The sequence below is a fragment of the Bufo bufo genome, chromosome 8 (assembly GCF_905171765.1).
Source record: "Bufo bufo chromosome 8, aBufBuf1.1, whole genome shotgun sequence".
In the NCBI taxonomy this organism is placed as follows: Eukaryota; Metazoa; Chordata; class Amphibia; order Anura; family Bufonidae; genus Bufo; species Bufo bufo.
The window spans coordinates 208,251,013-208,267,229 of record NC_053396.1 but is presented as its reverse complement, the minus strand read 5'-3'; the positions used below and the strand labels follow the sequence as shown (position 1 = coordinate 208,267,229).

Sequence of the window (16,217 nt, the reverse complement as noted above, 5' to 3'; positions counted from 1 at the left end):
CCAATGGACCAGGGAACCTAATCACAGTAAACGGCCCCATGAACAAAGAGCAATACATGAGGATTCTCAACGACAACATCAGGCAGTCTGCAGATGGCCTTGGCCTTGGGCACCAGTGGACATTTCAGCATGACAATGACCCAAAACACACAGCAAAAGTGGTGAAGAAATGGTTAGCAGACAACAACATTAACGATTTGGAGCTCATCGCTAAAGATGAATGGGCAAAAATACCTGTGGAGACCTGCAAAAAGCTGGTCTGCAATTATAGGAAGCGTTTCATTGCTGTAATAGCCAATAAAGGCTTTTCTATTGATTACTGAGAAGGGTATGAATAATTTTGGACTGGACACTTTTTGCTCAAATGTAAATAAAAGCTGAGAAATGTTCTTTTTTTCCACAATAATGGCTCTTGTACATCGTCTTATTATCTTTTGGGAGACACCTATGTCATTTCCCGTCAAAAAATTACTTGCTGGTTGAATAAAAGTAACTTTAAAGCGAACCTGTCACCATGATTTTGCGCATAGAGCTGAGAACATGGGCTGCTAGATGGCCACTAGCACATCTGCAATACCCAGTCCCCATAGCTCTGTGTGCTTTTATTGTGTTAAAAAAACGTTTTGAGTGATATGCAAATGACCTGATATGAGTCCTGTAGCCGGAGATGAGTCAAGCGTCAAGGAGCCCAGCACCGCCCCGCGTCCTCCGAATCTCCTCCTTGCCGGCTGACGTCACAGAGCTGGAGCGCCGAAATCTCGCGATGCGCGAGCTAGCGCATGCGTAGTTCGTTCCCTGTGCTGATGCCAGCACAGGGAATGAACATGATGCCGACACTGCGCATGCGCTAGCTTTCGCATCGCGAGATTTCGGCGCTCCAGCTCTGTGACGTCAGCCGGCAAGGAGGAGATTCGGAGGACGCGGGGCGGTGCTGGGCTCCTTGACGCTTGACTCATCTCCGGCTACAGGACTCATATCAGGTCATTTGCATATCACTCAAAACGTTTTTTTAACACAATAAAAGCACACAGAGCTATGGGGACTGGGTATTGCAGATGTGCTAGTGGCCATCTAGCAGCCCATGTTCTCAGCTCTATGCGCAAAATCATGGTGACAGGTTCGCTTTAAGTCAAAATTTGCCAGAGGTATGAATAATTATGGGCAGCACTGTATGTAGGTATATGGGGTACAGCATTGTGTTTACTGGGTGCAGGGTCAGTGTATATAGGTATATGGGGTACAGCACTGTATACTGGGTGCAGGGTCAGTGTATATGGGGTACAGCACTGTGTATACAGGGTGCAGGGTCAGTATATATAGGTATATGGGTACAGCACTGTGTATACTGGGTGCAGGGTCAGTGTATGTGTGTGTGTGTGTATATATATATATATATATATAGGTATATGGGGTACAGCACTGTGTATACAGGGTGCAGGGTCAGTATATATAGGTATATGGGGTACAGCACTGTGTTTACTGGGTGCAGGGTCAGTGTATATAGGTATATGGGGTACAGCACTGTGTATACTGGGTGCAGGGTCAGTATATATAGGTATATGGGGTACAGCACTGTATACTGGGTGCAGGGTCAGTATATATAGGTATATGGGGTACAGCACTGTGTATACAGGGTGCATGGTCAGTATATATAGGTATATGGGGTACAGCACTGTGTTTACTGGGTGCAGGGTCAGTGTATATAGGTATATGGGGTACAGCACTGTATACTGGGTGCAGGGTCAGTATATATAGGTATATGGGGTACAGCACTGTGTATACAGGGTGCAGGGTCAGTATATATAGGTATGTGGGGTACAGCACTGTGTATACAGGGTGCATGGTCAGTATATGTAGGTATATGGGGTACAGCACTGTGTATACAGGGTGCAGGGTCAGTATATGTAGGTATATGGGGTACAGCACTGTGTATACAGGGTGCAGGGTCAGTATATATAGGTATATGGGTACAGCACTGTGTATACAGGGTGCAGGGTCAGTATATATAGGTATATGGTGTACAGCACTGTGTTTACTGGGTGCAGGGTCAGTGTATATAGGTATATGGGGTACAGCACTGTATACTGGGTGCAGGGTCAGTATATATAGGTATATGGGGTACAGCACTGTGTATACAGGGTGCAGGGTCAGTATATGTAGGTATATAGGGTACCGCACTGTGTATACAGGGTGCAGGGTCAGTATATATAGGTATATAGGGTACAGCACTGTGTATACAGGGTGCAGGGTCAGTATATGTAGGTATATAGGGTACCGCACTGTGTATACAGGGTGCAGGGTCAGTATATATAGGTATATAGGGTACAGCACTGTGTATACAGGGTGCAGGGTCAGTATATATAGGTATGTGGGGTACAGCACTGTGTATACAGGGTGCAGGGTCAGTATATATAGGTATATGGGTACAGCACTGTGTATACAGGGTGCAGGGTCAGTGTATACAGATGTACAGCACTGTGTATACAGGGTGCAGGGTCAGTGTATACAGATGTACAGCACTGTGTATACAGGGTGCAGGGTCAGTATATATAGGTATATGGGGTACAGCACTGTGTATACAGGGTGCAGGGTCAGTATATATAGGTATATGGGGTACAGCACTGTGTATACAGGGTGCAGGGTCAGTGTATATATAGGTATAGGGTACAGCACTGTGTATACAGGGTGCAGGGTCAGTGTATACAGATGTACAGCACTGTGTATACAGGGTGCAGGGTCAGTATATATAGGTATGTGGGGTACAGCACTGTGTATACAGGGTGCAGGGTCAGTGTATATATAGGTATAGGGTACAGCACTGTGTATACAGGGTGCAGGGTCAGTGTATACAGATGTACAGCACTGTGAATACAGGGTGCAGGGTCAGTATATATAGGTATATGGGGTACAGCACTGTGTATACAGGGTCAGTGTATATAGGTATATGGGGTACAGCACTGTGTATACAGGGTGCAGGGTCAGTATATATAGGTATATGGGGTACAGCACTGTGTATACAGGGTGCAGGGTCAGTATATATAGGTATATGGGGTACAGCACTGTGTATACAGGGTGCAGGGTCAGTATATATAGGTATATGGGGTACAGCACTGTGTATACAGGGTGCAGGGTCAGTATATATAGGTATATGGGGTACAGCACTGTGTATACAGGGTGCAGGGTCAGTGTATACAGATGTACAGCACTGTATACAGGGTGCAGGGTCAGTATATATAGGTATATGGGGTACAGCACTGTGTATACAGGGTCAGTGTATATAGGTATATGGGTACAGCACTGTGTATACAGGGTGCAGGGTCAGTGTATACAGATGTACAGCACTGTGTATACAGGGTGCAGGGTCAGTGTATACAGATGTTGTACAGCACAGCCTACATGGTCGGAGTACTGTCCGCTCCCAGGCTCCGCCCCCTCCTGCCCCACATTTCCCTCCCAGCAGCCCCTGCCTCAGCCTTTACCTGCTCTTCTGTGCAGTTGCCATGGCTCCTCCCGGCCTCTCTCTGATTGGCTCCGCTCTGGCCCGCCCCCGCTGTTCTACGGCTGCTGGGGAAAGCTGAGCAGGTATAGCGGAGGTGCGGGCTCCCGACACTGAACACTAGTCCATGTTAGGGTACTTTCACACTAGCGTTAAAGTTTTCCGGTATTGAGTTCCGTCCTAGGGGCTCAATACCGGAAAAAAACGCATCAGTTTGTCCTAATGCATTCTGAATGGAGAGCAATCCGTTCAGGATGCATCAGGATGTCTTCTGTTCCGTCCCTTTACGGTATTTGGACAGAGAAAATACTACAGCATGCTGCAGTTTATTCTCCAGCCAAAATCCCGGAACACTTGCCGGAATGTCGAATCCAGCATTAATTTCCATTGAAATGTATTATGTATTAATGGATCCGGTCTTCCGGTATGTGCAGACCTTTAAAAATGTTAAAAAAATAAATACCGGATCCGTTTTTCCAGATGACACCGGAGAGACAGATCCGGTATTTCAATGCATTTGTTAGATAGACGGATCTGGACAGCCGCCGGGGGCCTTCCTCGGGCTGTTCTCGGAACTGCCTGCTCCCGGTGACCGCATTTGATTTCAGATCGGCTCGCGGCATAGGTACAGGTAAGGGCTTATCTGTGCATCGCCAGACTTGTGAGTCAAGATGGCAGCCCGCATGTGTTCGCTGGCGAACAATGCGAACTGGTCATCACTGCATATGGATTTCCGGATCCGGCAGGCAGTTCTGGTAACGGAACTGCCTGCTGGAATCCAACAACGCTAGTGTGAAAGTCCCCTAAGTGTGCGGCATACTGCGGTGTTACAAGCAGTCAGAGCGCACCTGCCCCTATGACGTCAGAAACGTTGATCAGTGGTGATCAGTGGGGGCATATGGCTCCAATTTCCACTACCCGCAGGGCTCAAGGTATTGCCCAAAGTAAGAGAGCGTGTGGCATCTTGTTGCACCTGATAGCGGAGGCCTCCATATGCCCCCACTTGTACCTAGGGCTTTGCCTAAAACCCAATACGCTTCAAGTTTGGCTCCAGACGACTCGGACCTACCGGTAAGATTGTTCCTTTTATACTGGGAAACCCTGACGTCTCTGGTTGGTTGGTGACTGTTGCTCTGTTGGTTGGTATAGAGCAGGGGTCTCCAAACTTTTCAACAGGAGGGCCACATTGAAGATTTTACAAGTATTCGGGGGCCGGAAAAAAAAATCAGTTATGTATTAAATTAAATGTATATATTTTACATGGATCGTTTTTGTAATCAGCATGATATGACTGAGAACAAAAGAGAAAAAACTTTAGCAAAACAACGCAAAGACACCCGTGTCCCTATCAGCGGTGTCCCCATCAGCACAAAAATGTCCCCATCAGCACAGCAATGTCCCCATCAGCACAGCAATGTCCCCATCAGCACAGCAATGTCCCCATCAGCACAAAAATGTCCCCATCAGCACAGCAATGTCCCCATCAGCACAGCAATGTCCCCATCAGCACAGCAATGTCCCCATCAGCACAGCAATGTCCCCATCAGCACAGCAATGTCCCCATCAGCACAGCAATGTCCCCATCAGCACAGCAATGTCCCCATCAGCACAGCAATGTCCCCATCAGCACAGCAATGTCCCCATCAGCACAGCAATGTCAGCACAGCAATGTCAGCATCAGCACAGCAATGTCCCCATCAGCACAGCAATGTCCCCATCAGCACAGCAATGTCCCCATCAGCACAGCAATGTCAGCACAGCAATGTCAGCATCAGCACAGCAATGTCCCCATCAGCACAGCAATGTCCCCATCAGCACAGCAATGTCCCCATCAGCACAGCAATGTCCCCATCAGCACAGCAATGTCCCCATCAGCACAGCAATGTCCCCATCAGCACAGCAATGTCCCCATCAGCACAGCAATGTCAGCATCAGCACAGCAATGTCCCCATCAGCACAGCAATGTCCCCATCAGCACAGCAATGTCAGCATCAGCACAGCAATGTCAGCATCAGCACAGCAATGTCAGCATCAGCACAACAATGTCCCCATCAGCACAGCAATGTCCCCATCAGCACAGCAATGTCAGCATCAGCACAGCAATGTCAGCATCAGCACAGCAATGTCCCCATCAGCCGTGTCACCCTTAAGCACAGCAATGTCCCCATCAACGATGTCCCCATCAGAACAGCAATGTCCCCATCAGCGGAGTCCCCATTAGCAGCTGATAGGGGCCACCACTGATGGGGACACTGCTGTTGGGGACGCGGCTGATGGGGACACCATTGATGGGGACACCCGTGTCCCTATCAGCGGTGTCCCCATCAGAACAGCAATGGCCAAATCAGAACAGCAATGTCCCCATCAGAAAAGCAATATATTACCATAAAAAAAAAATATTCCCATCAAAAAAACAATATTCCCATCAAAAAAACAATATTCCCATCATGGGGACACCCACTGATGGGGACGCTGCTGTTGGGGACATTGCTGTGCTGATGGGGACACCCACTGATGGGGACGCTGCTGTTGGGGACATTGCTGTGCTGATGGGGACACCACTGATGGGGACGCTGCTGTTGGGGACATTGCTGTGCTGATGGGGACACCACTGATGGGGACACCATTGATGGGGACACCCGTGTCCCTATCAGCGTTGTCCCCATCAGCACAGCAATGTCCCCATCAGCGGTGTCCCCATCAGCACAGCAATGTCCCCATCAGCGGTGTCCCCATCAGCACAGCAATGTCCCCATCAGAACAGCAATGTCAGCAAACTCAGAATACATTTTATTTTGCCCCCTCTCACTCAGAATACATTTTATTTTGCCCCCTCTCACTCAGAATACATTTTATTTTGCCCCCTCTCACTCAGAATACATTTTATTTTGCCCCCTCTCACTCAGAATACATTTTATTTTGCCCCCTCTCACTCACAATACATTTTATTTTGCCCCCTCTCACTCACAATACATTTTATTTTGCCCCCTCTCACTCAGAATATATTTTTATTTTGCCCCCTCTCACTCAGAATATATACAATGTGAGAGGGGGCAAAATAAGATATATACAATTTTGCTCCACAGGTGGGGAAAGTGGAATATCGATAAAGAGGGGAAAATGGAATATATACAGAGGGGGCAAAATGGATATAAATAGAGGGGCCCTGTATATATCCATTTTGCCCCCTCTGTATATATTCCATAATCATTTATCCCCTGTGTGTATATATTGCATTTTTGCCCCCTCTGTTATCTGTTTAATTTTTTTTCCATTTTTTTTGCCTTTTTTTCTTATTGAAATATATTTTTGTTCCCCATTGGTCCCCTGTGGAGGATTTCTTGCCTGACATTTAGTTCCATGCCAGGTGCCCCCCTGTGAGTTATAGCCAGGCAGTGGTGGTGTGCACATTTAAAAAAAAAATACTTACCTCGTCAGACTGCTCCGCTCCCGCCTTCTTGCTCTTGCTTGCAGCCCACAATCCTGTCTTCCAGCGTGCGTTGTGTGATCCCGCGAGACCTGGCTGGCGCGATATCACAGCGCCACCAGGCCTGAATGGGTGGAGGCGGAGCCCGAATGGATGGAGGCAGGGCTGGGGTTGGTGGGGCGGCGCAACTACTCACAGAGGCCGGGGGCCCAAGCGACCAGCCATTTACATAAAAATGTTAAAATTACTTGCGATGGGGCGACGGAGCTGCGGGCCCCCCCCACCGCCGGGCCCGGTCGCGGTCGCATCCTCTGCGACCGCGATCGTTACGCCCCTGGGCGGTTGTGCGGATTTGGTTCCTGCAACCTGCCAGCTGCGGGCGGGCCGGATCGAACGCACAATCGGGCCGGATGTGGCCCGCGGGCCGGGGTTTGGAGACCCCTGGTATAGAGGACATCTGGCAATCACTTGTTGTGTTCGTGGCCCGTGTGTTGGTGTGCACACACTGTGTCTTCATGTATTTGGGTGCAAACGTTGGCGTTTTCGATAGTTTTATATTTATTTTTCAATAAATGTTAAATAACATCACTCCGCTCCCTTCAATATACAGTCCCATACAAGATACATTACTCTCCCCTGTCTTCAGCCCCCCCAGCATACAGTCCCATGTAAATAATACCAGCCCCCCCTCAGACCCCTCTAACATACAGTCTCCAGTACAGAGATCCTTCCTCCTCCCTTCATTCCCTGCAGAAAGTCCCCAAGTAACTAACACTGGTTCTTCTCCTGCAGAATCCGCTCCTTTCTCCAACAATCTGCTCTGTAGAGTCTCCTGCAAATCCTGAGACCCCGCCCCATGGATGACAAGACTCCGCCTCTTCCTATGACATCATACCTGCCAGGAGCAGCTCCATTCTAGTCACTACCCCATCATTAGGATGAGATGACTGATCATTACCTGCTCCTGTCTCTGCTCCACACCACGTGACCCTGTGACGTCAGGAGACATGAGGGGGGATTCATGGGCCCCTGGAGGATCGGGCCCCGGCAGTAGCCTGGATTTCCCTCATATAATACACACGTCACACACATACACTGCACATACATGATACATACATGTGCTCTGTGTGACATGTTCCTCTGCTGTCTGCAGGTTTCCATATTGTCCAGTGGATGTACGGCTGTGAGCGGAGAGATGACGGCAGCGTCACAGGATACGATCAGTACGGATATGATGGAGGAGAGTTCCTGTCCCTGGACACACAGACGTGGACATATATCCCCACCATGTCCCAGGCTCAGATCACCGCACAGAAATGGAACAGTCGGGAGGTACAAGTGGTGGAGAGACAGAAGAATTATCTGGAGAATATCTGTATAGACTGGCTGCAGAAACATGTGGAGAACGGGAGAGAAGATCTGGAGAGGAGAGGTAAGTGCTCATCACCACCTGTCACATGTCCTGTATGTGTGTGACGTGTGTGCGGAGCTGTGACATCACACGCGGACACCAGCGCCTGCGCACTGCCGGCTGTCGGCTCTAGTAGAGTCACAGAAATGTATTCTCATCACCACATTCAGAACTTTCTTATATTCCTTTTATTTTTTTTCTGTGTAATAAGATTCCATATAAAAGCCTGGAGAACCCCTGGAATAGTTCTGGTGTCGGCTCCTGTTCACATTGGTGTCTCATCTGCCGACCACTGAAACTAACAGCGATGGCGCATGTGTGAAAGACGCACAAGACTTCGGTGAATTACTCCGGATCGCTATTCTACAATGTTTTTAAAGACACAGATGTGATTACCGAAATAATTCACCGACGTCTCGCGTGACTTCGCGAATTTTGCCTACACGGAGGCCATACGTTTTAAGGCCAGTGCCCGTGCTGCGGTCCGCCATGCATGGGCACCAACCGTGGGGCTGACGAACGCGGACGCAGGATCCATTGACTTGGAGTCTGCAATCCACATCTGACGGTCTGCACCGCAAGAAAGTAGGGACAGAAAACCCAGGGAAGCGCTCCGTAGGGATTCTATGGGGTACTGTACCTCCGCTCCGCTCCTTCCGGATTGCGGACCCATTCAAGTGAATGATGCGGTGCACAAACGGCTGGTGCCCGTATATTGTGTACCTGCTGTTTGCGGGCCGCAAAACGGGCATCGGCCAACAACAACCGTGTGCATGAGGCCTAATGCTGTATGGTGCGATTCACTCAACACTAAGCATGACATTATACAAATACACAGCTCTGCAGCACACTTATTATACAGACACAGCTCTGCAGCACACTTATTATACAGACACAGCTCTGCAGCACACTTATTATACAGACACAGCTCTGCAGCACACTTATTATACAGACACAGCTCTGCAGCACACTTATTATACAGACCCAGCTCTGCAGCACACTTATTATACAGACACAGCTCTGCAGCACACTTATTATACAGACACAGCTCTGCAGCACACTTATTATACAGACACAGCTCTGCAGCACACTTATTATACAGACACAGCTCTGCAGCACACTTATTATACAGACACAGCTCTGCAGCACACTTATTATACAGACACAGCTCTGCAGCACACTTATTATACAGACCCAGCTCTGCAGCACACTTATTATACAGACACAGCTCTGCAGCACACTTATTATACAGACACAGCTCTGCAGCACACTTATTATACAGACACAGCTCTGCAGCACACTTATTATACAGACACAGCTCTGCAGCACACTTATTATACAGACACAGCTCTGCAGCACACTTATTATACAGACACAGCTCTGCAGCACACTTATTATACAGACCCAGCTCTGCAGCACACTTATTATACAGACACAGCTCTGCAGCACACTTATTATACAGACACAGCTCTGCAGCACACTTATTATACAGACACAGCTCTGCAGCACACTTATTATACAGACCCAGCTCTGCAGCACACTTATTATACAGACACAGCTCTGCAGCACACTTATTATACAGACACAGCTCTGCAGCACACTTATTATACAGACACAGCTCTGCAGCACACTTATTATACAGACACAGCTCTGCAGCACACTTATTATACAGACACAGCTCTGCAGCACACTTATTATACAGACACAGCTCTGCAGCACACTTATTATACAGACCCAGCTCTGCAGCACACTTATTATACAGACACAGCTCTGCAGCACACTTATTATACAGACACAGCTCTGCAGCACACTTATTATACAGACACAGCTCTGCAGCACACTTATTATACAGACACAGCTCTGCAGCACACTTATTATACAGACACAGCTCTGCAGCACACTTATTATACAGACACAGCTCTGCAGCACACTTATTATACAGACACAGCTCTGCAGCACACTTATTATACAGACACAGCTCTGCAGCACACTTATTATACAGACACAGCTCTGCAGCACACTTATTATACAGACACAGCTCTGCAGCACACTTATTATACAGACACAGCTCTGCAGCACACTTATTATACAGACACTGCTCTGCAGCACACTTATTATACACACACAGCTCTGCAGCACACTTATTATACACACACAGCTCTGCAGCACACTTATTATACACACACAGCTCTGCAGCACACTTATTATACATACACAGCTCTGCAGCACACTTATTATACAGACACAGCTCTGCAGCACACTTATTATACAGACACAGCTCTGCAGCACACTTATTATACAGACACAGCTCTGCAGCACACTTATTATACAGACAAAGCTCTGCAGCACACTTATTATACAGACACAGCTCTGCAGCACACTTATTATACATAGACAGCTCTGCAGCACACTTATTATACAGACACAGCTCTGCAGCACACTTATTATACAGACACAGCTCTGCAGCACACTTATTATACATAGACAGCTCTGCAGCACACTTATTATACATACACAGCTCTGCAGCACACTTATTGTACAGACACAGCTCTGCAGCACACTTATTATACAGACACAGCTCTGCAGCACACTTATTATACAGACACAGCTCTGCAGCACACTTATTGTACAGACACAGCTCTGCAGCACACTTATTATACAGACACAGCTCTGCAGCACACTTATTATACAGACAAAGCTCTGCAGCACACTTATTATACAGACCCAGCTCTGCAGCACACTTATTATACACACACAGCTCTGCAGCACACTTATTATACAGACCCAGCTCTGCAGCACACTTATTATACAGACACAGCTCTGCAGCACACTTATTATACAGACACAGCTCTGCAGCACACTTATTATACAGACACAGCTCTGCAGCACACTTATTATACAGACACAGCTCTGCAGCACACTTATTATACAGACAAAGCTCTGCAGCACACTTATTATACAGACACAGCTCTGCAGCACACTTATTATACATAGACAGCTCTGCAGCACACTTATTATACAGACCCAGCTCTGCAGCACACTTATTATACAGACACAGCTCTGCAGCACACTTATTATACAGACACAGCTCTGCAGCACACTTATTATACAGACACAGCTCTGCAGCACACTTATTATACAGACACAGCTCTGCAGCACACTTATTATACAGACACAGCTCTGCAGCACACTTATTGTACACACAGCTCTGCAGCACACTTATTATACAGACACAGCTCTGCAGCACACTTATTATACACACACAGCTCTGCAGCACACTTATTATACAGACACAGCTCTGCAGCACACTTATTATACAGACACAGCTCTGCAGCACACTTATTATACATATACAGCTCTGCAGCACACTTATTATACAGACACAGCTCTGCAGCACACTTATTATACACACACAGCTCTGCAGCACACTTATTATACAGACCCAGCTCTGCAGCACACTTATTATACACACACAGCTCTGCAGCACACTTATTATACAGACCCAGCTCTGCAGCACACTTATTATACAGACACAGCTCTGCAGCACACTTATTATACAGACACAGCTCTGCAGCACACTTATTATACACACACAGCTCTGCAGCACACTTATTATACAGACCCAGCTCTGCAGCACACTTATACAGACACAGCTCTGCAGCACACTTATTATACAGACACAGCTCTGCAGCACACTTATTATACAGACCCAGCTCTGCAGCACACTTATTATACAGACACAGCTCTGCAGCACACTTATTATACACACACAGCTCTGCAGCACACTTATTATACAGACACAGCTCTGCAGCACACTTATTATACACACACAGCTCTGCAGCACACTTATTATACAGACCCAGCTCTGCAGCACACTTATTATACAGACACAGCTCTGCAGCACACTTATTATACAGACCCAGCTCTGCAGCACACTTATTATACAGACACAGCTCTGCAGCACACTTATTATACAGACACAGCTCTGCAGCACACTTATTATACAGACACAGCTCTGCAGCACACTTATTATACACACACAGCTCTGCAGCACACTTATTATACACACACAGCTCTGCAGCACACTTATTATAGAGACACAGCTCTGCAGCACACTTATTATACACACACAGCTCTGCAGCACACTTATTATACAGACCCAGCTCTGCAGCACACTTATTATACAGACACAGCTCTGCAGCACACTTATTATACACACACAGCTCTGCAGCACACTTATTATACAGACAAAGCTCTGCAGCACACTTATTATACAAACACAGCTCTGCAGCACACTTAGTATACAGACACAGCTCTGCAGCACACTTATTGTACAGACACCGCTCTGCAGCACACTTATTGTACACACACAGCTCTGCAGCACACTTATTATACAGACACAGCTCTGCAGCACACTTATTATACAGACACAGCTCTGCAGCACACTTATTATACAGACACAGCTCTGCAGCACACTTATTATACATAGACAGCTCTGCAGCACACTTATTATACAGACCCAGCTCTGCAGCACACTTATTATACAGACACCGCTCTGCAGCACACTTATTATACAGACACAGCTCTGCAGCACACTTATTATACAGACACAGCTCTGCAGCACACTTATTATACAGACACAGCTCTGCAGCACACTTATTATACATAGACAGCTCTGCAGCACACTTATTATACAGACCCAGCTCTGCAGCACACTTATTATACAGACACCGCTCTGCAGCACACTTATTATACAGACACAGCTCTGCAGCACACTTATTATACAGACACAGCTCTGCAGCACACTTATTATACAGACACAGCTCTGCAGCACACTTATTATACAGACACAGCTCTGCAGCACACTTATTATACAGACACAGCTCTGCAGCACACTTATTATACAGACAAAGCTCTGCAGCACACTTATTATACAGACACAGCTCTGCAGCACACTTATTATACATAGACAGCTCTGCAGCACACTTATTATACATACACAGCTCTGCAGACACAGCTCTGCAGCACACTTATTATACAGACAGCTCTGCAGCACACTTATTGTACACACACAACTCTGCAGCACACTTATTATACAGACACAGCTCTGCAGCACACTTATTATACAGACACAGCTCTGCAGCACACTTATTGTACACACACTGCTCTGCAGCACACTTATTGTACAGACACTGCTCTGCAGCACACTTATTGTACAGACACTGCTCTGCAGCACACTTATTGTACAGACACAGCTCTGCAGCACACTTATTATACAGACACAGCTCTGCAGCACACTTATTGTACAGACACTGCTCTGCAGCACACTTATTATACAGACACAGCTCTGCAGCACACTTATTGTACAGACACAGCTCTGCAGCACACTTATTATACAGACAGCTCTGCAGCACACTTATTGTACACACACAACTCTGCAGCACACTTATTATACAGACACAGCTCTGCAGCACACTTATTATACACACAGCTCTGCAGCACACTTATTGTACACACACAACTCTGCAGCACACTTATTATACAGACACTGTTCTGCGGCACACTTATTATACAGACACCAGGCTGTTATTATTGGATAGAAGTGGATGTTACACACAGAGTATAGGGCCGGGTTCACATCACAGTTTAGTTTTCTGTATTTCTGATCCAACCGAAAAATAAAGAAAAAAACAGATCCTGTATTTCAAGCATCAGTTCTGCACATTCCGCATCCGTTTGAGTCTGAGATCTATTATTTTAAACCAGTGGTTCTCAGGACCCACCTACTGGTCATTATTTGAGAATATCCCACAGAATGAATACCTGTGGCAAGTGCTGATGCATTGACGCCAATTATATCACCTGCTCGATACTAAGGGAATCCTGAAAACATGACCGGTAGGTGGGTCCTGAGGAGCGGAGGTGAGAACCCTGTCTTAGACGGAAAAAAGTCCTGCATGCAAAGCGGAAAACTAAATGGTGATGTGAACCCAGCCTTAGAAGAGAGAACTACAACTCCCATCATGTTCAGATTATTATAGGGCATCATCTAGTTGTACTAGGTGAGAGCTTTAAAAGGAAATAACTATAACCCACAGTATGGCCAGACTTATTATGGGGCATCAGTATACATTACAGAGATGGGGTATAAGAGGAGAGAACTACAACTCCTAGCATTACCAGACTGTACTAGCGCATACATTGAAATGACAATGAGAGGGATGTAATAGGACAGAACTACAACTCCCAGCTTTTATGGGATGTTATATGGGTCATCCCAGGACATCACTAACCTCTCCTCCTGGCACAGCACAGAAGCTCCGCCCCCTCACAGCCACATCCCACAGGTCTTTCACCAGTCCTCTGCACTGGTCACATGGTTGATGACATCACTAAAGGTCCTTCTCCACTTCTAACATCCTCTTTTAACAGGTACCCAGGTAGTAGCTATATAAGTATAATTAGTGGGCGGGGCCTATCCCTTCCCCCAGGGGCCCCATAGCAGCTGCGTGGTCTGCCTCTATTGGGGGTACGCCACTGCTGGGGCCACATAACTGGGCATATTACTGGGGGCACATAACTGGGCATATTACTGGGGGCACATAACTGGGCATAATTCTGTGAAGTAGGCACAATGTGGACATAAATACTGTTCGGTGGCATGAAGGGGGAATAACTACTATGTGGGGGCATATAGGGGACTGGTTGGGATTAGGTGTATAGTTACGTTTTGGGCGGAGTTAGAGGCTTGGCCTAGTGCGGAAAAAATGTGTCCCTCTTTGTTCGTTTTGAAAGTTGGCGGCACGCTATCATCTCCTTTGACTTTAGCCTGAGGACCTTCAGGATGGAGACGGCTGTGTTTCTCACCGACCTTTCCATGTGCTGAACAGTCGCTCAGCCTCCTCTCCTGCCTGCAGCGGTCACATAGATCAGTGTCGGGCAGGGAGACGCACACCTCTCACTGATCCAGCAAAGTGCGGTGTGAGCGCTCTGCCCCATCATTTAACCACCTCAGCTCCCCTAGCTTAAACCCCCTTAATGACCAGACCACTTTTTACACTTCTGACCTACAGTACTTTCACGGTTTATTGCTCGGTCATACAACTTACCACCCAAATGAATTTTACCTCCTTTTCTTCTCACTAATAGAGCTTTCATTTGGTGGTATTTCATTGCTGCTGACATTTTTACTCTTTTTGATATTAATCAAAATTGACCAATTTTTTTTCCAAAAAGTGACATTTTTTACTTTCTGTTGTAAAATTTTTCAAATAAAACTACATTTCTATATAAATTTTTCTCTAAATTTATTGTTCTACATGTCTTTGATAAAAAAAAAATTCAATAAGTGTATATTTATTGGTTTGGGTAAAAGTTATAGCGTTTACAAACTATGGTACAAAAATGTGAATTTACGCACTTTGACTTTCTGAGCACCTGTCATGTTTCCTGAGGTTCTACAATGCCCAGACAGTAGAAACGCCCCAAAAATGACCCCATTTCGGAAAGTAGACACCCTAAGGTATTCGCTGATGGGCATAGTTGATTCATGCAAGTTTTTATTTTTTGTCACAAGTTAGCGGAAAATGATTTTTATTTTTTATTTTTCTTACAAAGTCTCATATTCCACTAACTTGTGACAAAAAATAAAATTTTACATGAACTCGCCATACCCCTCACGGAATACCTTGGGGTGTCTTTTTTCTAAAATGGGGTCACTTGTGGGGTATTTATACTGCCCTGGCATTTTAGGGGCCCTAAAGTGTGAGAAGTAGTTTGGAATCCAAATGCGTAAAAATGCCCTGTGAAATCCTAAAAGTACTCATTGGAATTTGGGCCCCTTTGCGCACCTAGGCTGCAAAAAAGTGTCACACAGGTGGTAT

General features: G+C 46.5%; 1 protein-coding gene across 2 annotated transcripts in view; it reads left to right on the top strand.

Moving 5' to 3' along the window:
* Positions 1-16,217, top strand: part of LOC120977446 (H-2 class I histocompatibility antigen, Q9 alpha chain-like) — a 67,393-nt gene that overhangs the window by 33,911 nt on the left and 17,265 nt on the right. For both annotated transcript variants that reach the window (XM_040405411.1, XM_040405410.1), the window contains exon 3: positions 8,077-8,355. In XM_040405411.1, the coding sequence (XP_040261345.1) occupies positions 8,077-8,355 (279 nt within the window). The remainder of the gene's footprint in view (positions 1-8,076; positions 8,356-16,217) is intronic.